At 46.3% G+C, this 23,745-nt stretch overlaps 1 protein-coding gene and 2 long non-coding RNA genes across 8 annotated transcripts in view; 2 read left to right on the top strand and 1 right to left on the bottom strand.

The window, feature by feature from the left end:
- The window catches only part of SYT17 (synaptotagmin 17), an 80,330-nt gene extending 76,148 nt beyond the window's left edge, over window positions 1–4,182 (top strand). For all 6 annotated transcript variants that reach the window (XM_036917099.2, XM_036917097.2, XM_036917095.2 and 3 more), the window contains one exon: window positions 2,818–4,182. In XM_036917099.2, coding sequence (XP_036772994.1) covers window positions 2,818–3,014 — 197 coding nt within the window. In that variant the 3' untranslated portion in view covers window positions 3,015–4,182. The remainder of the gene's footprint in view (window positions 1–2,817) is intronic.
- Window positions 2,901–18,000, bottom strand: LOC130679133 (uncharacterized). The gene is made up of 3 exons (XR_008992124.1): window positions 17,621–18,000; window positions 7,645–8,194; window positions 2,901–3,032 (listed from the first exon to the last, which is right to left on the bottom strand). It is a non-coding gene; the product is annotated as an uncharacterized LOC130679133 (long non-coding RNA).
- Window positions 16,506–22,318, top strand: LOC130679132 (uncharacterized). Its single transcript, XR_008992123.1, has 2 exons — window positions 16,506–17,172; window positions 21,225–22,318. It is a non-coding gene; the product is annotated as an uncharacterized LOC130679132 (long non-coding RNA).
- The last annotated feature ends 1,427 nt before the right edge of the window (window positions 22,319–23,745 follow it).

Below are 23,745 nucleotides of genomic sequence, written 5' to 3'. Positions count from 1 at the left end.
ATGGAAAAAGGATGCAGACTAAAATCAGCAAAGGGAAGAGGCACGTGGGGTCGAGTCCAAGAGAGTCAAGCATGAGCTTCCAGCTGTCCTCCCCCACTGGAGTTGAACAGACAGCACCTCATTTTCCCAGTGACAATGTGTGGCCACATACTCGAAACACTGCCAGCCAAGGAAGCCCCCTTAAGCCTTGGTGCCTGGGATATTGACTGAGAACCAGTCACACAGGCACGGCTGCCTGGCTGTGTGGCTGATGCTAGTCTCCAGCCCCTTCGGAGGTCACACTGCTGTTGAGTGACCCAAGAGCCCACCACCCATCCCACAGTTAGCATAGCCTAGTGTGGCCTCGGCAGAGACATGTGGGTGCTCAAGGTAGGACACTATCTGCAGAAGCTGTGGGTCCCCTCCAGGTGTACTTACTTCATGGACATTTTTTCACTTCCATTTTTTGTTCTTACAACCACTGTTCTAAAGCAGGAGTCAGCAAACTTCTCCATAAAGGGCCAGATAGTAAACATTTTCAACTTTGTGGGCCACACAGTCTCTTGCAACTACTCAGCTCTGTTGCCACGGTGCAAAAGCAGCCACAGACATTATGTAAACAAGTATGTTTGGGTTCCAATAAAACTTGATGTATAAGAAAACAGGTGGCAGGCCAGAATGTGGCTTGGAAGATCTAGTTTGCTGACCCGTGCTGTAGAAAATATCTTCATATGTGTATCTTTGGCCATTTGTGCCGGTAATTCTATGGGGTAAATTCCTAGAAGTAGAATTGCTGAATCATGAGTTATGACATTTTTATTTTAAACAGATGCTGTGAACCTCTCCCAAAAGTTGAAACAAGTTCCTCTTTCACCAAGAGTACTTGGGAATATTTGAGATTTCCTTTCTTAAAACTCCTTTCCCAAGGAAGTAAAACCTATATTCATATACTGGGATGTTTCTACATTTTCATTCTTGAGCTTTGAAAAGGCAGAGGAAGATAGAACATTTTGCTCCCAAGCAAGAAAACCAAATGGGGCCTGAAATGGCCTCAGGATAGTATCTTCTTTAGATTTGAGGCCCACAGAGAAGGGGACTGTAGTAATTTGTTCTCATCTGGTGAGATCAAACCTTATATTGCCCACGAGGTGTGGTTCAAAAGAGTCCTGAGTGTTACCTAGTCAAGGAAAACTTCAATGCATCAGAGAGCCCCTTGGCAATTTCCTTCATTAAGCAAAGATTCTATTCCTAATTTTTCCCTTCTGTAAGGGATTTTCAGAACAGGTAAATGAGGTCCACATATGCATACTGAGTACTTTACCAATTATGCAAGAAATATACATGGGTCAGTGTTTGCCCATGGAGCTGACAGGTACTGGACGCTTAACTGAGACAGCACAGCATTTCACATAGACTAGTTCACCCTGGGTCTTTTTGGTTTCTAGACAATACGTAGGGTTTTTGTTTATCCACTTTTCTTTTTTTTACCCCACTTTTATCATTTGGAATTCTTGATGTGAACCCCACAGGGGAGAACAGAGGCTTATTAGCATTCAAACTCTATTTTGGGCTGCATGTTTTAGCTGGTTTATGTGATAATCAGTATCCCTCCTGGGATCTAGGCTGTCTTTGCTGGGCTCACGCTGGGGGAATCTGTGATATTTCCCATTCTGTAGTCCTTCGTTTATAACACAGACACAGCCTGCTTTCCCGTTAGCGAGATGGCATGCCTGGACTACCCACATGCAGATAAAGAATTAGGCGGAACTTGGCTGGTAAGATAAATCTAGCTAACCATCTCATTAGGCTTGAAAGACGCAAATTAAGCTCGCATCGGAATTAACGGAGAAGCCTTCCAAAGACACATGCAGTAGAATAAGGGAGGGAAGAAATCACCAGAGCCGTTTTTCTCAGGAAACTTGGAATTTCCTGAGAACCTCCATTTCCTGGAACAGAGGAAACATGAGGTCTCTTTCGTAAAAGATCAACAGACAGAAATTTGGGATTGAAATAGCAGTATAGCATTCATAGAGCAGTCATCAAGTGCGAGGCACTGTGTGCTGAGAGCCTTAGACACATCATCTCATTGAAACCTCATGATGACTTACGAGGTAAAATACTACTAAGACTCCTCCTTAACCAAGTTGGAAACTGAGTCACAGAGAGGTTGCTTCATCGTCTCAGGGTCCCAGAGTTGTCAAAGGGCAGAGCCAGGACTCACCTTGGATATTTGGCCCCATGGCCCAAAGGTTAACTTAGACTCTTATCCAGGTTGAACTGGCCTCCCCAGGGAATACTGGGCCATGTCTAAGACATTTTGGGTTGTGACAACTGGTATCTAGTGGATAGAGGCTTGAGATGCTGCCAATATTCTGCAAAGCCCAGTACAGCCCCCAAATGTCAACAGTGCCGAGACTGAGAAACACTGGTGTGTAACCACTAGACTGGACTCCCGTGGTGGCTGACAGTTCCAGTAGACCTACCCAGTTGTCATGTTCTCTAGGCAGTGTGATGTGGCGACGTGACATAAGCATATGCAGGGTTGCAGCTGTCTGGCAGAAAGAACAGCCAGTACAAAGGCTGGGAGGCAGGCACGTGCCTGGCATGGTGAGGGAAGCAGGAAGCCTTGTGCAACTGGAGCAGAGGACCCCGGGGAGGAGGAGATGAGGGGATTCTCACCATTTACAAGGAACAGACAACATCCTAAAAACGAGGATTCTTGTCTGTGGTTGAGGAATATGTAGACTGATGGCCTCTGTCTTGTTCCCGCCTCCCTGTTCCATCGCCCCGCTTCCTCCTGCCTCCTCCCCACCTACCCTGGCCCCTCTGATTCCCTAGTGTTTGGCCACAACATGAAGAGCAGCAATGACTTCATCGGAAGGATCGTCATCGGCCAGTACTCCTCGGGGCCCTCTGAATCCAACCACTGGCGGCGGGTGCTCGACGCTCACCGCACGGCCGTGGAGCAGTGGCACAGCCTGAGGTCGCGGGCTGAATGTGACCGCGTGTCTCCTGCCTCGCTGGAGGTCACCTGAGGGCCGTAGGGAAGGCGGCTTTCATTTGTTTGAGGAAAAAAAAAAATGGAAGAAAATGAAAGACAGAAAAAATGTGTCACGTACCTATTATGTCTACACCTGCATACACAATCCCCTGTGTCCCCTACCCCAAAATCCTCTGAAAATGGAGAGCAAGCTGTGTATTGATCACAAAATGACCACCCTCAGTGAGCAAGGCCTGAGGACTTTCCCAAAGCCCCATCCATACGTCACGCGCTGAGTGGGCTCTGCTGTGAGACATAGAGGCAGTGCTTGGTCTCATTGACACCCCTGCCCCAAAATGCACCTTTCAACCCTCAGGCCAGAGAAAGGGCCTCCTGGGGTTGCCAACCTCCACTGAGATGAAATTTTCCAAGAGTCTGGGAAAGACTCTTGTGGGTGGAGGCCCAACTCCCAAGCTCAAAACACTTACCCACGGGGTGACTTCTGAATGGGCCACTGTTCCCTGAGGTTCTTCAAACGTGATACCTTTCCCCAAAAGCGTAAGTACTTTGTCTACTCATTAGTGGATGTGATAAATAGGTAAGACTATTTGGAGAAACCCAATGGCAACAAAGAGTCCAGTGTAAGAAACGTCCGCTGGCCTCACTGACTTTGCCTTGTGTTTGCTCGTTCCCAGGGACCCTGTAGGTGTGGATGCTGATGTTCTCATGCGTGTACCCTTATGGGTGAACGTGTGTGTGCCTCCGTCCAGGCGAGCAAGGTGGCGGGCCAGGACCTCGATCCTGAGCACTCCCTCCTCTCTGCCTCTCCCATCTAAGTAATTCCACCCAGCGTCCTCTTGTCTGTTAGGACCCCACCTTCAGTAACAGTAGCATGATGTCAAGTAAATAGAATACCATAGAGCAACGTGACAGTTTTTGACCAAATTGTGGTGATTGTGACTCACGGAAGACCCACAAAAGACATTTATGTGGGTTAAAGTGGCCGCCACACCTGGCACCCCTGTTCAAGACAATCCCTTCCTTGTCATACTCTGAGATCTTTCTGTGTGTGTGTGTTGAACCAAAGTCGTTTTCCTTGTGCTAAGGAATTAGTGCAGTTAGAATAGATCTTTCTCTGTTGGATGCTTCTGTATCTTTTCCCACAGCATATTGTCTGACATCATGGGGAGCTATTATTTAAATTAAAGATTATTAGTGCCATGCATTCGAGTTATCCTTTCTTCATGAACGCAGAGCATAGAGGATGTGAGGGTGTTTTGGTTACTACTACTGCGTAACAAACCATCCCAGCCACTCAAAGCACTGATGCGGCGTGGAGGCCTTGGGGGAAGCAGGACGGCTCGGTTAGGCTAGGTTTCTCAGGAGAGGAAAGAAGGCATATGCTTTCTCTATAAAATGGCTTCCTTGCCATGGTTGTACAGAGGAGGATAAAAACACGAGGGATAAACAGAATGAGGGAAGACTCGTACCTAACAGGCATTCAGGACTAGAGATGAGGTAATACAGTGATTGGGGCCAAAGAAGCCATAGTTCAAACCCCAGGCCCACTGGTCCCTTATTGTGTATGTTTGCACAAGCTGCATAACTTCTCTGCACCTTGGTCTCCTCATTAGTTGGAATGCCTGAAAAACAGACCTTGAGGCAAAGACTTGGGTGCAGGTAGGTTTGGGAGGTGACCCCAGGAAGTATAAATGGAAGAAGTTAATAAGGAGGAAAGCAGAGAAAGGCTGCATTTACTAGCATTGTGGGCGATGGGCTCAGTCATGCTGGGGACTGTAGAATACACTTAAAAATTATCATTCTGGGGAGGCTGGAGTATTTAACTGCTGACCCTTATCCTTTAAGAGACATTAAGTGTTTGGCACTTTAGAACTGTCCTTTGTGGGCTGAGCAAGCTTCGGTAGCACCAAGAAATCCCCTGGGCAGAGAATAAGGTGCTGGACCAGGTAAGCTGGCTACATGCATGGCTGGCCCACTGCAGTCGCAGGGGAGCCCAGGTGGACTGAGGCTATGAGCTGGGGCATCCCCAGTGTCTGGTACCCTCAGTAATGAGAGAGCTGGCTGAGCCCCCATGCAGTGCCAAGCATCTCATTTAGTCCTCACACAGAAACCCCCGTGGGGGTGTTATTTCTCCTTCACAAAGAACACCAGGGTTTAATGAGACTAAGCGGCCAGTAAGCAATAGAACTAGAATACCAGCCCAGGCCTGATTCTAGAGGCTGTTGTGGGCTGAATTGTGTCCCTCTCAGAAAAGATGGTCCTAACTCCCAGGACCTCAGAACGTGCCCTATTTGGAGGTAGGGTCTTTACAGAGGCAATCTAGTCGAAGGGAGTTCATCAGGCTGGGCCCTAATCCAATATGACTGGTGTCCTCATAAAAAGGGGAAATTAGGGCCCAGAGACAGTCATTCACAGGGAAGATGAAGTGTGGACAAGGGAGGAGACCATCTACAAGCCAAAAAGAGAGGCTTGGAGCAGACTCTCCCCTTACAGCCCTCAGAAGGATTTCAGACTTCGGGCCTCCAGAACTGTGGGATGATGTATTTCTGTTGTTTAAGCCACCCAGTCTGTGGCACCTTTTGGCAGCCCTAGGAAGCTAATACAGAGTGGGTGTGACTAACTGCTCTGCTGGCCATCTCATCTGAAAATAGGGTGACAGTTCTTACCCCGTGCGACTGATGTGAGGACTAGCTGGAGCAATGCCCGCGAGTCCTAGCACCCAGCCCTTGTGGCTATTCCTACCAGGCACACATCAGGTGATGTTTGCTGGCTGACTACAGGGAACAAGTACCAGGGCAGATGTCAGAGCCGTCCGCGAGTCCAGGGACAGTTTGTCAGGAGATATGGGAAGTGTGTTGAAAGGTGGCGGAATGACTTTGTTTCTATAGAAACCTGGGCCTAAGGTGCCCTGGCGTGGGCTACCCATGCTTTTTCTTTTTTTTTTTTTAAGCTCAGCAACACAATTTTATTATTGCTTTATGCAATTGCCTTAAATCAGATGGCAAAAAAAGTGTTACAAAAAGAAACATAATTTACATTGTCCTTTATATATTATGTATTTACTATTATTGGTGCTCTTAATTTGTGTGGATTGAAGTTATTGTTAGTGTCCTTTCCCTTCATTCCCAAGGTCTCTCTTCAGTGTTTCTTGTGGGGCAGTTCTATTAGCTATACATTTTCTAGTATTCTTTTTAAATCTGGGAACATTCTTTAAGGGCAGGTTTGTTGGTAACATAATCTTTACAGTAATTAAGAGTGTAATTATAATACCATGTCTTTTGCCAACTTGGGGAATTTTTCAGCCATTATTTCTACAAATACACTTTTCAAATTCCCACTCACTCTCCTCTCTTGGAAATCTGATTATGGGATATTAACTGTTATTGTCCAAATGGTCTCTGAAATTCTCCTCATTTAGTTCTCTATTTTCTTTCTGGTTTTCAAACTGAGTAACCGTATACTTGAACTCACCTATTCTTTCCCATGTGATCATCTATTCTACTATTAAGCCCATAAACAAGTTTTTTTTTAACTTGGCTATTTACTTACAATACTATAATCAAATTTGATTTTTAAAAATAATCTCTTTTTCCTTGTGGAGAGATTATGTGTGTATGTTTGTTTCCAGAGAATTTGTTATTGCCTGTTGAAGCATTTTATTACAGCTTTTAAAAATCCTTGTCACATAAATCCCATTTTTACAGATTCATCCTAATGTTATATTTGTTGCCTCTTCACATGTGTGTTGTGATTTCCTTGTTATCCCTATGACAAGTGATTTTTTTATTATATCCTGGACACAATGGATATTATATTATAAGACTCTAGATCCATTTTAATATTCTTTTTTAAAAAGGCACTTTGTTGAGGTTTAGCATGAGGACTGGGTGGATGTTCATGGTCAGCTTCACGTTCAGCTCTGCCAACACCAACCTGATAAAATTGTGCACTGAAATCATATTGCCTCACTGCAGATGTGTGGAGAGGAATATCAGGTACCACCTCAGCTTCACTGACACCACCCCAGTGAAAGATGGAGAGTGACTCACATAGCTTCACTGCCTCTGATCGTAGAGTCTTATGATCACCTCCCAGCTGGGCCTCACCATCACCAGGGAAGGGAGTGATGAGGGATAGTTTATTCCATTTTGTTGCTATAGGAAGTGGGGAAATCTGTTCCTAGTGGAACTGATCAATTTGTTAACTATAAGGGGGAGCAGAGAGTGTCACTATGACATCTTCCCAGTACATCTTTCTGTCTCTTTGACTAGGTGGCAGGTGGGTATATAAGTTAAATTCCAGATTGGACCTGTTTAACACCAGTAGTGGGGAGAAAGTGAAGTTTTTATAAGCTCCAAATTACATATCTGTGTTCAGTCTCTTTTAATGCTGCACGTGGGTGGAGGCCCAACTCTCTGTTAGGTCCTACTGACATATTGGGTGGGGGAGGGGGAGGGGAGGTCTAGTGGTGACTAACCTCACCTTGTACCACCTGTAAAGTCTCATTGTTGCTAAGTGTGGGAGAAGATTATCTTGCAACTGGACATCACCCAAATTAACCTGGTGGGGTAATTGGAGTACATTCTAATTTGCCAAACTGAGGAAGAAAGACTGGTTTCCTGTTTGGCCTCACCAAAATCACTTGAGTGGAGATTGAAACTTACCACACTTGCTTCCATAGGCCTGGGGAGTGGTAGGATGGAAGGTCACTTTGTACAGCATTGTTCACAGTCTCTTTCATGACAGATGGGGGTAGACTTCACTCTTGGCTCCCCTGAAACCCAGGGTGTGTGTTGGAGGGATTTGTTGGTGTTTCCCTGGAGCAGAGTAAGTATTGCCAAAGGGGTTTGTTCTTGACCTCACTTGTCTCAGTCCTCTGGCAATGTGAATGGGGCTCTTATTCAATACCTTATTTTTATTTTTTACGAATCTGTGTCCTGTCAGAGATTCTTGATGGGAGGTTTCTGCAGTGATCCACTTCCAGTCACTTTTTCTTATGAATCCATACTCATATCACAACAACTCAAACACGCAGAGATCTCTCTGAAGTATTTGTCTTCAAACAGTTATATGGAATAACTTGTTGTACAATTATCGCCACCCCCTTCGTGAGGCGCTGGGTTCTCGCAGGTGTGGATGTGGTCTGGATGTTGTCCTGTGTCCTCTGGTCTCTATTGGGGTCCTTGATGCTTTCAGAGAACAGGGGTGACCGATCTGAGAAGCAGGACAACACGAGTTGAATCAGCACAAGGAAAAATATATGTAGAAAGTGACATCACGAAACACATGGACTCCAGAATCCTCTTTTAAGACAATCATGATTTTGGATCTCAGGTTGACAAGGGCACACAGTAGGACTATAAGCGAGAAAGTGAGCATGATCCCTGAGGACTGGACTTCCTTCTTCCTCTCAAGCTGAATTAAAAAGGTAGCAAGCACCATGGTGACGCCCAAGAGGGTTGGGCTGACCAGAAACACTGGGGCCAGGAACTTGCCCCAACTTCTTTCCCAGAAAGAGTAGAAGAGGTCTGCCCAGCAGACGATCCATAGCAAAAATCTCAAGGCTTTTCAAGGTGCCAAGGATACAGCAGAGAATGAAACAGAAGTCCCCTGCCTTCACAATTGAGATTCTAGAGGAAGGAAGCAGGCAAGAAATGAACTGAAAAATACAGACTATAACGCCAGTAAGAGATGGAAGGAAAAACAAAGCAGGGAAAATGGGGTGGTCAGGGAGGGCCTCTCTGATCAGGCAACATCTAGGTAAAGAGCCTACCCATGCTTTTAATTAGCATCCTCCTCCTTCTCAGCTGAGAGGTGGGAAAGGAGATGCCTGAGCCACCTGTACACCCTCTTTGGGGTCTGGGACCCAGGTGCAAAGGAAGGAGGGAAAGTTGGAGCAGTGTCTGAAGTTTTCAAGCTGCATCTGTTTTCCCAGGGCCAATCTTTGAGTCCTCCCGTCTCTGGGGACCCCGGAACCCCTCAGGATCCTAGTCCCCCCCACCCCCAGGGTTTGGCAGAAGCTATGACCTCTGCCCAGCCATGTTCAGGAACAGCTATTTGGGGCACTGATATGTCACTCCTGGCAAGCTGGGAATCAGAGTGGGGAAGGAAGGGTTCCTTTCCTTCCTGGTGGCCTGTCCCCTGCCGATGGGACACCTGCCCTTTTTCATGTCCAAAAATACCATTCAAAATAATTCAGGATTGACCACCACTAAGTAAAAACTAAAAACACATTTAAAAAAATGACTGAAAGATAAATGCCCTGGAGGGTGGAGGGGGCGAACCTCTGAGCTGTCAATTTTATCTCTATACAAACAATACTTTCAAAGGTTCCACTGTGATTCAATGGTAGCTGACATATTAAGTGCTTATCATGTGTCAGGCATTGTTCTGCGCACTTGTAGACGGGAAATATTAATTTCTTCCCATTTTGCAGATGGAGAAACAGAGGCTTAGAGGGGTTAAATAACCCTTGTGTGGTCACACAGCAGCAGGTCTGGAATTTGAATACAGGTGCCTGAATTGAAAGCTACTAAATGAACTAGCCTCCACTGTCCCTTATAATGGTGTCAAGGGGGCAGGGGACTTTGTTTTATTGGTAAATGAAAGACATTTCTAAAAAGCTAAGAACCTAAAGGAGATGATTGATAAGTAGATGATGGATAGGCAGACTAGATCACTGAACCACCGTGCTACCATGAGCACAGCGTGTGTGGGGAGTGTGTGCATGTGTATGAGGTAGGTGGGGTGGGGGGAGGGTCATGCCATCACATGCTAAGTATACATAAGGAAGCCAGAAAACATACTGTTAGGAAGATACCGCTACAACCTCCAAATGCTAGCAAAGAAACTGAAAAAGTTGTCTCCTTTCTGGCTGGTAAATGTGAAGTATCAAGCAGATGTTGGTAAACTGTCCCTTGAGCCAAATCCAACCCACTCCTTATTTCTGTAAATAAAGTTTTACTGGAACCTAGCTGGGCCCATTCCTATGGCCTTGGGTGGAGTTGAGTAGCATAAACTATTTACTCCCTGGCTTTTAGAGAACAAGTGTAAGTTGCAGTGATGTGGGATGAATAAATCCAGAGATCTAATATGTGGCATGATGACTGTAGTTAATACTGTACTGAATACTGGAAGTTTGCTAGGAAAGTAGATTTCAGGCACTCTCATTACCAAAAAAAGGTAGCCACATGAGGAGACGATACATTAATTAGCTTTCTGTAGTAGCATCTCACTATGTGTGTGTGTGTGTGTATATATATCAAATTATCATGTTGTACACCTTAAATATATATAATTTTTATTATTAAAAACAACTTTTTTTTAAAGTTTGCCTACCCCTGTCTAGAGTAATGCTTCATTTACTTTAATGCCCACATGATACCCTGGGGATCTACTCAAAGTGCAGATTCTGATTCGGGGTGTTTGGAGTAGGACATGAGATTCTGCATTTTTAACAAGTCCCAGGACATGCTGGTGCTGTTGGTCCACAAACCATATCTGAGATTGAGCCTGTAACAAATACTCTGTGTCTTTCCATCAGAGCAGGGCATGAACGCATTTACCAAAACCTTCAGCCATCACATATGAACACACTACCAACACATCATTTAGGAGGCTTATTTGCCAAATCAAAGGATCCTCCACTTTTCAAAAGGATTTCCAGTGGCCTCTTTCTCCCCTCTCAGTACATTCATACCCAGAGGGGGTTTGATTTCCATGACTGCAGGATGCCCCAAAGTGCAGTGCACCAGATGATGGGGCATGGGGAGAAAATATCCAAACTTTCTCCTATGTATTTTTGTATCAACTTTTTTAAAAACGTCAATTTGGAAGAGGGATATTTATAGCAGACATGATAGATTAGTACAGGACATATTCATGCACATCACTCACATAATGTATGTCACTTACAAATGAATAAATGTGCATGCTCTAGGGTGTGCACCACAAGAGTTTTGAGGCAACTGGTAGACATCAGGCATGCTGCAGGCAGAAACTGTTCCTGAGTTGTGCTTGTAGCCTGTAGCCTGAGTCAGTCTTGGCCCAGTGCCATCAGGGTAATGCACACTGTGGCACAAGTTAAGTGATTTCTCGCAGGCATAGTTGGAGCTGTTGCAGAGAGAAAATGAGTGACTAGGACAAGTTGGAGGCCTCCCTGTGAATGCCAGCCACACACAGTGTCAGGGCACTTGACTGAGCATTTTGGGAGAGGCAAATTGGGGAGCGTGCAGGGGATGCCAGGATCACCGATAATCAGCAAATTTGCTATCATTTGTTGAACATCTATGACTTGCCAGCATCTATGCTAAGAATTATAAGCAAATTACTTCATTTAACCTGTGTGAGGTCGGTTCTACTGTTATCCTCTGTTAAATAAAGGAAGAAACTGAGGCTCAGAGAGGCAAAGGACACAAAGCGGGAGACAGAAAGACTCCAATTTCTACAGATAATTAATTCATAAATACAATGAGATCCCAATGAAGCACAGTAGATTTTAAAACATTTAAGTCTGAGCAAACCACCCATTTGGACTAATGATAACATTTGCTTCACTTTAATACTTTCTGTGTTGAGAATCTTCTACCAGTGCCTCCTTTAACCCCTAAGAGACCCTGAAGATGAAGGGAAAGGGGAGGAGGCCCACCCACCTACCCTTTCTCGGTTTGTCCTCAGCCTCTGGGACCAGGCAGGTAGGGTGGAGGCCGGGTCAGTCCAAGTGGGCAGGATACACCTGAGGCTCCACTTGCAATTGTTCCCACATGCAAAGGAGGCCTAAGTCTTGTCAGATCTTCACATTTCCAACAGAAGGAAGAAATTTGGACTTAACACCTAAAACTATGATTTTATTCCCTGGCAACAAATTTAAAAAATTTTTTAAAGCATGGCATGGACCCAACAAATCACATCCACGGGGGAGCTGGCTTGGCTCTGCGCTCAGCACTGACTTGTATTTTTGCCTTCTGGGACATATTTCCTCTGAAGGGCTAAGATGCTTTATGTCCTGTGGCAGGCCAGGATGGAGCCCTATTATTATCCCATTTTAAAGAGGAGGAAACTGAGGCAGAGAAGGGAGCACATGGCCAAGGCCACACAGCAGCTCAGAAGAGGGCTGCAGTTTCAGTTCTCCAAAGGGGGCTGGCCCAGGGCAGCTTTCCAGCTGTCACTCTGAGCTGTCCAGTGGTGCGGAGAGAAGGGAGGGGAGAAGGGAGGGGAGGAGGAGGAGACTGGGGTCTGCCCACTGTGTCCTGAGCTCCTGGAGGCCCTGTCTGCTCCCTGGAGAGCTCCGTGGAAGGGCATCTCTCCTCCACCAGCCATGGCTGTCCTGACCCTCCTCTCTCCATAGGCCCTTCCATGGACCAACACCAACATCAGCCCAGGTAAGCACAGGGGCCTGGACCCAGGAGCAAGGATGCCCCACAGACACTTGAGGTTCTATCCATGAGGCCTGGCTGCCAGGGCCGCAGGCCTGCCTGAGCCAAGGAACCTCCTGACAGCTCCTCTCCCTGCCACAACTTCATGGGCACTGTCCTAGGGTCAGACCCAAAGAGTCCCGGTTTTAAATCCTTCAACTTAAGAAACTATGTGACCTGGCCTGAGTTTCTTAACTTCTCTGAACCTCAGCTTCCTTTGAGAAATGGTGGTCACAGTGGCACCCTCTGTGGCTACTGTACAGGGAGATGAGATTACATGGGAGAGTGCTCAGTGCACAGTGCTTGGCACCACAGAAGATTTAAAATGGTACTTTTGTTAGGGACTTAGCATCTGGGCTTCCAACCCCTATCTTGACTGTGACAGCCATTCCCAGGGAGCTTACAGACCTGCTGCTGCTCCACCAGAGGTTGGCCATGCAGGAGGACACAGGTGTCCCTCTAGTGACCTCCCTGGCAGCCTGGCCTAGCAACAACTGGCTCTGTGGGTTTTCTGTGTCCCCAGGGTTTGGGTCCCATCAGCCACTTGGAAGGCTCGGGGTTTCAAATGGGCTCAATTTCTTCCTTTTTGCAGTGGGGAGGCAAGGCTGCTAACTCTGGGGTACCCTGTCTAGTTGAGCGGAATCCTGAATCTTGCAATCTCCTCATGGCTGAGGATATTGCCTGTCACCTCTACCTTAAAGGTTCTTTCCAAACATTGTTTAAAAAATATAATCATAATACCAGTAGCAACAATATAAGATTTGCATAGCCCTCCCTATGCACCATGCAGTTTTAAGTACTTTTCATATATAAATTCATAAATAAATTCATTTAATCCTCACAGTAACTCTATGGCAGAGCTACTATTTTTATCCCCTTTAAAACTGATAATGAAATACCTGTAAGATTCCCTTTAGGGTCACACTATTGGGCTGTCACAGTGTTCGGGTGAATTTAAACAGTGGGGTGATAGGGCTGCCAGATAAAATACCTGATACCCAGGTAAATTTGAATTTCAGATAAACAATCATTTTCTAGTGTAAGTATGTTTATTGCATGAGATGTCCTTAGGCTAAAAATTATCTGTTGTTTATCTAGTATTCAGATTTAACTGGGTATCCTTTTTTTTGTCCAAATCTGACAAACCTAGTGGTGGGGAATGAGTGGTAGTCTTAGTTCATTCAGGCAAGTGTCAGGAGCTCCATCTGGTTCTGCAGAAACTCTGAGCAACTTAGCTTGGCTTCAACAACAGGCATTTATTCCTCATAGTTCTGGAAGCTGGGAGGTCTAAGATCAAGGTGCTGCCTGATTTGGTTCCCTGACTTCCTGGTTTGCAGACACCACCCTGCTGCTTCCACACATGGCAGAGAGTGAGCGAGCTCTGGTTTCTCTTCCTCTTCCTGTGAGGACACTAATCCCATCATGGAGGCACCACCCTCATACCTCTTCTAACCCTAGTTACCTCTCGAAAGCCCCAGTCCAAATACCATCACATTGGGGCTTAAGGCTTCAACATGTGACTTCAGGGGCACACATTCAGTCCATAAAAGCATCTTGCATCCTTGCTCTTAAGTCTCAGTTCTTTATCTGTGCAATGGGCAGGCAGGAGAGAGAAGGCTGGAATATCCCTGCAGACTAGCTGGTATAACCCACAGTCTTGCCTTTCTGCCCAGTGTGTGTGGGAAGGGCCTGAGGCTGAGTGTGCGATTGGGGACGACCAGGAGAGTCTTCTCTCTTACTAGCTCATAACCACAGGACCTCTCTCAGAGTCTCAAATTTCCTCCCCTGGAAAGTGGGGACAGAAATGGTGCCTACCAGACCTTTTGGGGATCTTCCATGAGCTCATGCAGATGAAGTGCTTAGGACCTGGAAAGTGAAAGTTAATACTATTACCACTTCTGCCACAGCGGTTGTTGATGTCAGTGATAGAATTGGCCAGGAGTCACAGTTCTCTGATTGACAAAAAGCCTCCATTGTAGAAGAGAACTTTGAGGTATATTCCCATGCCTCATCTCCCCTCTACAGTAAAGGGACTGAGATCACTTCAAACCCAGCAGCCTTGGTAAGCTCAGAGTTTGTAGCTGGAAGAAGGGTCCTGGAAATCCATTTGGCCCAGACCTTCTGTATTATACCTGTGGAAACAGCCCTGCAGAGCCAAAGGGCCTGGCCAGGGTCATCTGTCCAAGTGTTAGCCCTGCTCCCCAGGCTCCCAGCCCTGCAGAAAACCCAGCTTGAGTTTGAGCAGACAGGTCCTCCAGAGGAAAGTGATTTGAACCCAGAGGAGAATGCATCAGTGTAAGGGTGTGTGCGTGTGTTTCACTGGGTGTGTGTTTGAGCATGGTGTGCACGTTGAAGTGTGACTAGGGAGAGCTTATCCAGGGTCTTGGGGGGCTCTTGCACACCATGAAGTTGGGTGCACAGCCGAAAGCCCTCACTGAGAGAGGGACGGGTTTGTGGACCATGGCCTTCTGGATACCCCCAGACTTTAGGTGCAAAGCAGAACAGAGCGTGGGTCATTCCATCATCATCGCACTGCTCTGACCTTCCTTGAACATGCAAATATATGTAAATAGTGCAACTCAGCTGCACCCCTAGATTTGCTTTGGGAAAAGCCCTTTAGATGCTGAGAGAGCAGGTAGGATTTAGCCAGACTAGAGCATTTCCCCAAAACCTTTTCTCTAACCTGGCTTTAATTACATTGTTTAAGTGGATTAATGAGTATAGTGTTTAGAGCTGTGCCTGGCACCTAGTAAGAGCTGCATAAATATTTACTATTATGATTCTTCCACCATAACCAACGAAAGTTTCCTTTCCCAGGCTCCTGAGCCCAAGAACTCTCTGCAGCAAAGGAAATTCTAGCAAAGCGTTTTGAAGCTCAGGACTGAAGGCAAATTCTGGCGCGCTAAGACCCCCCACCCCTTAAGATCCAATCACCACAGACCAGATGGTCGCCCATCCCTTAAGATCCAATCACCAACACAGAACACACCCTACCCCTACTCCTTAAAAACGTGCTTCCTCACCCACCAGCTGCTGCTCCCACTGTCTGGGGGCAGCCATTTTCTCTTTCAGATAATAAAATCTCTTGTGTGGGCCTGTGTCACCTGAGTTGTTTGGGGGAAAGAGGGTCACGGTGAGATACCCTTTCAAGGGCCTGCTTCTGCAAAGGTGGGTATCAGAGGGGAGGATGGGAGAGGAGGGGGAGTCAGTCAAGTTCCGTAGCCTCTTCCTCTCCCCTCCAAGAAGTTGGCATTGCACTCTCAGCTCCAGGACAGTTCCAAGGCCCAGGCTGTTTCTGCTATAGGAATATCTAATGTTCATTGGAATGCCTACTATGAGGCAGCCAGTGGCTTTCCTGTGAAGTAGGCATTATTGTCATGCCCATTTTACAGATGAAGAAACTGAGGCACAAAGAGCTGAGTTTCCAACTAGGGCCATTTGACTCCAGGGTCCAAGCTCTTAAGCTGGAGCACAGAGGCCTGGACAACTGGATGTGTCTATTTCCTGGAAGATACCTCAGAGTCCAGTTCATAGAGTCAGATCCTAGAGTGGCCCTTGGACACTCTGGCCCATTCCCCACCCCTCCTCAATGGTCACAGAGCCGTCTGCATACTTCTAGAATATCTCAATATATGAGGATCTACTGCTGTGTGTGTTATGTGTTCCTCCCTTCAGACTGTGAGCAACTTGAAGGCACAGACCTCAAGCCACAGAGGCACCCAGGAAATGTTGAATTGTTTGCTTAATTAACTGCTAGTCTTAGCTCAGGGTGCTATTACAAAATACCACAGACTAGGAGGCTTAAACAACAGACATTTATTTCTCACAGCTCTAGAGACAGAAAAGTCCAAGATCAAGGGCCGACCAGTTTGGTTCCTGGCGAGAACTCTTACTGGCTTGCAGATGGCCCCCTTGTTGCAGTGTCCTCCCATGACAGAGAGAGGGCTCTGGTCTCTTCCTCATCGTATAAGGGTACTAATCCTGTCATAGGGCACCCACCCTCTTGACCTAACCTAAGCCTAATTACTTCCCAAAGGCCCCACCCCCAAACACCATCACACTGGGGGTTAAGGCTCCAACATGTGAATTTGCAGGGGTGGGGGATGTTAGGAAAGAGCATAAAACCTAGATGTGATTTATTCCCACCAGGATGTTTAAACATTTTAACAGTAAAGTATTAACAAAGGGCCACGTGGTGGAAGATGCTCAGGCTGAGAGTGGGGGTGATGGTGAGGGAATTGGTAAGAGTCTGGCTATACCTGTTTGATTTGAGTTTTTTTAAACCTACCAATGAGATTAAGACAAATGTAAGGGAAAGATATAACTGGCTTAGGTGACGTCCAGGAAAGAATGTGAACCCTGTAGTACTCAGCCAATGAGGAACCAGGGGAGGAACTCACGCACTAGGAGATAAATTATTGGCGCCGAACTCCCCAGGTGTGCCTGCTCACCAGACACCCGATCTTGCAAGGCCGTTATTAAAGCCTCGCTCCGCTGTTCTTTTTGTCTCCGTGTCCACTTACTGAGTTTGGACCAGTGAGTGTGTTTCTCACAATTTGGGGGCTCATCCAGGATCCTCTTGCCTGTGTGAGGTGGGGGCCCAAGTGGAGTGAGAAGACGCGTCCTGCCCGGCTTTGGGCGGCCCGCTCTGTTTGCGCTTCTCGCCTTCACAGGGAAGCCGAGAGAAGGCCAGAGATTGTTGTACGGAGACAGCGTGACCGACGCAGGGGAGAAAATGCAGGCACCGCAGCAACCAGGCAACCCCGTGCACGAGCCAAGGTAGGAAAATTGGGCTGTAAGTACTGCCTTGGTGGTTTGGCATCTTTTGGAGGTAGAGTGTGTGTGGCTGAGATGTGTCCTAGATATGAAGCGAGTATGAAAGCCCGATCCGCGGTTCTGGTCTCCCGCGAGGGAAATGGCCGGAGACAAACGAAGTGAATCTCGGGGTGTGTACAAGAAACTTCCATTATGGGGGGTTGAGTACACGGGGGACTCAGACACAGGGACCGCCTGAAGATGGGAAATTCAAATTCTAGGCCCAGGGAACCAGGGAAAGGGAACCGGACGAGCTCCCTTGGAATTCCCCTAGATAGCCTACCGGGTTAAGGACAAACAGAAAATAATCAAATTTTGCTGTTCTGTCTGGATTAAAGTTCGGTCAGATGAAAACTAGCTTTGCCAGGTTTAAGTTATTTTTTTTTGATAAGTAATAAAGCCTCCAGCTCACCTGAGAAATCTGTTAGTTACCAAGGGCGCTTCCCGTATTTCCCGTCAACACCAGAGAAGAGAAAGCGAAGGAGGAGGAACTAACTACAAGAGACTTCCCAGGACAACAAGCCCTGGTGTTGGGGGGGCGTTGTGTGTTTTCCTCGGTCCTTGTCCCCGCCGCCGCTGCGAGAGTTGAGGGGTGGGGACATGGCGGTGAGGCGGAGTAAGAATTTTGTTTGGAGTTACTTGGGGAGAGACAAAGTGGGGCCGCCTCAGCAGAGAGGGGCATCCAGGGAGGTTGGAGACAGGAAGTTTGAAGTTAAAAGGTTGTGTACTTTGAGGGTGCCGGTGGCCTTGGAGAGAGGAGCACCTCAGGGGTTGGGGTTCCCCTTTTTAAGGATTCTTTTGAAGTGTGGCCGGGGGCTGGGGGTGTAGACTTATTAGGTGGTCTCAAGTATCTTTGATGAGACATTAAATTTCTTATTAGTCCTCTAGATAATTCTTCAAAATTAGCTTAACACAAGAAATTTACTGCTTTTAGTCCCCTCCCAGGATAGCAGCTTCCTGGTTTGGAAGCTTACCAGGACTGTCTGCCCTTCTTCCGGGGGGGGGGGGGGGGCGCAGAGTTATTGTCTGTTTGCTAAGGAGTAAGTTGAGAGTCTTGCTTCTTGACCTCCTGGGTATTAAAATGCAATCTTTGGGGTGGAATCCTTCCTGCCTTCTGCTATGTTGTTTACGGTTACGTCTGCGTGCTGAATTGACTGCCTGGATTGCAGACTATTTGATTGGGGTCGGAGGAAAAAAAAAGAAAAGAAAAAAATAACACAGGTAAAGTTATTAAAAAAAAAAAAAGAAGAAGCTGGTACTGTATGATTAACATAATACAGACTATGCTGAGGTACCTCCTTTATCTGAGGAGTATTCAAACACTCCAGGCCAAGTTGCTCCTGTCTTTTTGACCTTTAGTTAATTAATTCTGGGTCTTTTTAGTGGATTTTCCTGGTCTTTTTCTCTTTCCACCCCACTCATATCTATTTAACATTGGGACCCACTTTCTTGTCTCCCTTCCTGTGGGTAAAATTGTAACATTTCCAGAATATCTCACCTGGCTTTGGTACGTCTGCATATCAACAGGCGTTCAAAGGTGGACGGAAGTATGGCTTTAGTGTATTTGCATCTTTCCTCACGGGTGGAGAGAAGTTCATCTCCATATCAATGTGTAATTACCTGGGCAACAGAGGGCTATTCTGTACCTGAGAGGTGAGGGGGAGGGCTGGTTTTTGGCTGATGCTAGAATCTGAAAGAGAGAAACAGCTCCAGACTGCAGCTTGTGAGCAAAATATATTTTAAACTTTATTTCTCCCTTTGACTGATTTCAGTTTTTAGAAGTATTTTGCCCCAGGATTTTCTCTCCCCAGACTTAACAATGTAAGAAGGACTTAGAGTTTCCCCATGCCTTCTGGGGAGGCCACCAGGAATCCCAAGATGTTTCCATTGAGAGAGATCCCACTGGGACAACCGGAAATTTGTTAATGCTCCCCTCACACGCCCTGAGGTGAGAAATTTTAAGCATTGCTAGAAGGTCCACTTGGCCTAGTGGACCAACTAAATCAATTCCTGGGTCCTAATATATATACTTAGGTTGAACCAATGTCCATCATGAATATCCCATTCCCTGGTGGTGAGAGGGGGGTGATCAGGAGAGCTGCTGTGTCCATTTAGGAACAAAAACACCCACTGGGCCAGGATGTCCAGCCAGCGGAACATAAGTTCCCAAATGTAGATCCTAGATGGGATAATCGTAATCGAGGGGATAGAACTAAAATGCAGGATCTTCGAGGGCTAATTATAAAGGGAATTATGGAATTGGTCCCAAGATCTCAAAATGTTTCTAAGGTGTTTGAAGTCCAACAGGAAAAGGAAGAGACCCCAACTGCATTTTCACAGAGACTCAGAGACCAGATGAGAAAGTATTCAGGACTTGGCACAGAAGCTCAGGTAGACAGGATCTTTTAAAAGTCAATTTTGTAACCAAAAATTGGCCAGATATTGCTAAGAAATTACAAAATTTAGATGGATGGAATGAGAAACCTATAGAGGAATTACTGAGAGAAGCTCAAAAAGCGTTTGTTAGAAGAGAGGCTAGAAGCTTGTATTTCAAATTGTTAGAGGGAGAGCCAGACCCTCTCCAATGGACCCCAGGAGAACTGCAAATTCTAGAGGAATTGAAAGCAATCCTTAGTCACCACCCCAGTCCTGGCACTCCCATCTTTAGAGAAGCCATTTCATTAGTTTGTTACTGTTGAACAAGGTTCCCTGTAGGGGTTTTGACCTAAGCCTGGGGAGGAAAGAAACAACCATTGGCCTTTATGCCTAAACTATTGGACCCTGTCTCTCGAGGATGGACTGAATGCGTTCAGGCCATCGCAGCCACGGCCTTAACTGGTAGAAGAGAGCAGGAAACTAACTTGGAGGAACCCTCACAGTCAGTACTCCTCACCAGATTCGGGTCATACTTAATCAGTGGGCTGGGCACTGGCTAGTAGATTCTCAAATTTTTAAATAAGCAAGTTTACTTGAAAAAGATGACCTGATCTTAACCACAGACACCTGTCTCAATCTGAGCAGCTTCCTATGTGCAGGGGAGGCTGAAGGCCAATAAGAATTGAGCCATAGTTACATAGACCTCATAGAATATCAGACTTGGAGTAATCCATGCCTTTGGAAAAATTTGGACAGAAAGAGGTCTCATAAACAGTAAAGGAAAGGAATTAATTCATAGGGAATTAATCAAGGAGGTTCTAGAAAATCTTTTACTTACAGCTGAAATATCTATAATGCATGTGAATGGTCACCAGAAAGGAAATTCTTATGAAGCAACAGGTAATAGAATTGCTGATGCAGCCACTAAAGAGGCTACATCTGAAGATGAAATTAGACTTTTAAATCTCACACCTAATATCCCTAAAATTTCCTTTATCCCAAAGTTTTCTAAAAAAAAAAAAAGGAAATTAAGAAGCTACAGGAGGTGGGGGCATCTTGAGATGAGAAAGAGAGGTGGACTTTACCAGATGGGAGACAAATGATCAGCTGACTTATGAGAGAGCTGATGAACATGTCTTAGAGGGAGCCACTGGGGTCCCCAGGCAATGTTTAATGCTTTGACACCATTGCTAAAAAGGTTTGTAGGAGTTGAGTAATGTGCCAAAGAATTAAGAAGTGTATGAAAAAGCCAGTACCTGGAGAAAGACACCCCCACCAACCCCAGGAATAAGACCGTTCCAAAGTATCCAAATTGACTTTACTGAGATGCCAAAAGTGGGGGGGCTTAAATATTTATTAGTGATTGTTGACCATCTCACTGGATGGGTGGAGGCCCACCCATTAACAACTGCAACATCAGGATCAGTGATACTTTTAGAGCAAGTAATTCCTAGATTTAGGTTAATAAAAAAATGTTGATTCAGATAACGTGAGTCATTTTACTTCAAAAGTACTAGAGGGAATAATTATTATATGGGCTACCATATCTGAGAAGAGCAACAGATTTGCACACTATGGAAACAAAAAATCAATTTTTGAGGGAATATGTGCTGGCCATGTCTTCTACCTTATCTTCTCAGGCTGAAAGGACTCCTCACCCAGACTCCCCCACTTGAGTTCTTCGCTCCCTGCTTCCAGCTTGGAGACTTGGTGTTAGTAAAGTCCTGGAAAGATGGACTCCAGCCCAGCTGGGAAGGCACCTATCAAGTGCTCCTGACCACAGAGACTGAAGTGAGGATGGCTGAAAAGGGTTGGACTCATTACACCAGAGTAAAGAAACTGAGGGATCTGGGGACAAAACAGAAAATTGGCCAGTGTCCCAGGTGGCTAACCAACCTTTACGGCTGAAACTAAAAGTAACCTAAAATGTTAACTATTATCCTTCTAATTCAGTATTTCACAGGCAAGTCACAGGGAGCCCTAGAATGGAAAGGAACTCCTGATTATCCTGTCAAACTGGTAATCAATATTACTGAAACATCAAGCCTCCAAACCACTAGGTTTGATGCTTGTCAGGTTCTCTCTTGTGGTGATCGAAATGACCACAGACAGCTTTCTGGAGATAATAAGTATATCTGTTCTGAATGGACAAATGTTAACAGAATAAAAAAGGCAAGTGGGCCCCCATGTCCGGGGTGGAGCAATGTTTGGTGGAGTACCCAGTTTCAAGGGTGGACAGCCCTTCATGCAGCAGAAAAATCTTTAAAAAGAAAGCTCCACTTAGCTAAAGGAATTCCTCCTGATAATTTCCAGGACAAACAGTGTAACCCCCTCTTATTAACTATACATAAACCTCAAAACTTAGACCCTGTGATTGCTCCTTGTGTTTACGGACTCAGTGCAGATGTCGTTGGAGTAAATCCTGTAGGAAGGTTTGGTCTTAATTTAATCAAAGACAAGACTTCACCCATAGTGGCCACCCCTGATCCTGAGGGAAATAATGAGCCAGAGCTTCCCCATAATGACCCTAGACTAGTTACTGTAACAGATAAAAGATCTAAAACAGATCTAAACTAGCCAATCCTCGTGCCACTGTAAATCTGTGCTCTGCCTCCCCCTACCTTCTTTAAAAACTCCCCACCTGTCTGGTTGCACACTACTTCCCCAGCCTGTATTAATGCAGACTGGTGAACCTCACCCAGGATTGCACTCAAATAAACTGGCCCTTTGTTGCCTCTTGTTGTCTGTTTATTTTGGTTAGAATTTATCTTAACATTTGGTGCTGAAAAAACCTGGGAAGGAGCATGAGCGCGGGGCCCTGACTGGCCATCGGCAGCCCTGCCCCCCTCCTTCCCTGACCCAGGACCTCAGCCTGCTCTCTGCTGTGTAGACTATTTTCTGGTGAGTCCCTCAGTTTCCCCCAGTCTGTTTCCCTTCCTAACTCCGTTTCATGTGGTCCATCCGAAATCGTAGCTACATCCAGGTTTGGGCATCCGGCCCATCCGCTGTGGGCATCCGGGATACCCACCCCTGTCCCTGTAGTGTGGGAGATATCCCTCACCCAGGCTCCCAGGCCGTCTCCCCTGACTTGGCGCGCTTGGGACACTGGGCGCTCCTCTCAGCAGGATTAGTTGGGAAGTGGTGCAGACATGGGGAACCAGCCCTCGAAAGTAGCGGCTCTGACCCCTCTGCGGTGTCTCATTTCTAATTTGGCTACTGTATATTTGTCCCAGGTAGTTTGCAAATGGAAGCTAGTCTTTCTTTGCTCTGAGGCCAGACCTCAGTATCCCTTGGACAATCAATCTCGCTGGCCCCCTGAGGGAACTTTCGATTTTGGCCTCCTCACCGACTTGACTAATTATTGCCACCGGAGCGCAGAGTGGGGTGAAATCCCATGTGTGCAGGCTTTTTGGACTTTGTGCTCCCACCCAGACCTTTATGTTAAGTGTTCAATGACTCAGGTTCTCCTGGCCCGATCTCCAGTTAAAGATTGTCAGCCTCTTACTCTTACTCTGCCCAGTCCTTCCTCCTTTTCAGATCCACTGGAGAACCTTGGTCTCCCACCTCTCTCAGCTCGCTACCCCACCCCTCTCCGCTACCATCTTTAAGTTCTTTGTCATCCCCTGTGTTGCTGCCATCTTAAAAGTCCTACATTCTCAACCATGCCGTCTTCCTGCTCCTCTCCTCTTCCGGTGGCTGCACCACCCCTCCCCCTCTCCTTCTGCCTTCACCGTCCTCTTACCCCACCGGAACGCGCTCCTCCCGCCCTCCTGTTCTGGAAGCCATGGACAAGACTCCTCCCAGCACAGACCTGCCTCCTTTCTCTCCCAACCCTACACCCCACACCCACCATTTTGTAAGTGGTCTGGCATGGTTGGGAGTGGGTGAGCTAGGTGTAGCAAGTGAACATCTTAGTGATTGTGTATTGCAGTGTGTGTGCCTGCCTGCAGCTTGAAAGTTTTTTGTGGTGACCTAGTCTTAAGGTTTTGCTAAGTTAAGTAGACATATTTTTGTGCTTAGAGGTTATGCTGTAAAGCACATGGTGTCAGGAATTATAAAGTGTGTTCATGAATTTGTTAATCTAAAGAATGCTAGTGCAATGGTTTACAATAGCCCACTTCTTAGTGTTCACTGAAAATTAAAGTTCCTAATGGTTTTGAG

This window comes from Manis pentadactyla, chromosome 10 (genome assembly GCF_030020395.1).
Source record: "Manis pentadactyla isolate mManPen7 chromosome 10, mManPen7.hap1, whole genome shotgun sequence".
In the NCBI taxonomy this organism is placed as follows: domain Eukaryota; kingdom Metazoa; phylum Chordata; class Mammalia; order Pholidota; family Manidae; genus Manis; species Manis pentadactyla.
The sequence above is the reverse complement of the archived record's forward strand: the minus strand, read 5'-3'. Positions and strand labels throughout refer to the sequence as shown.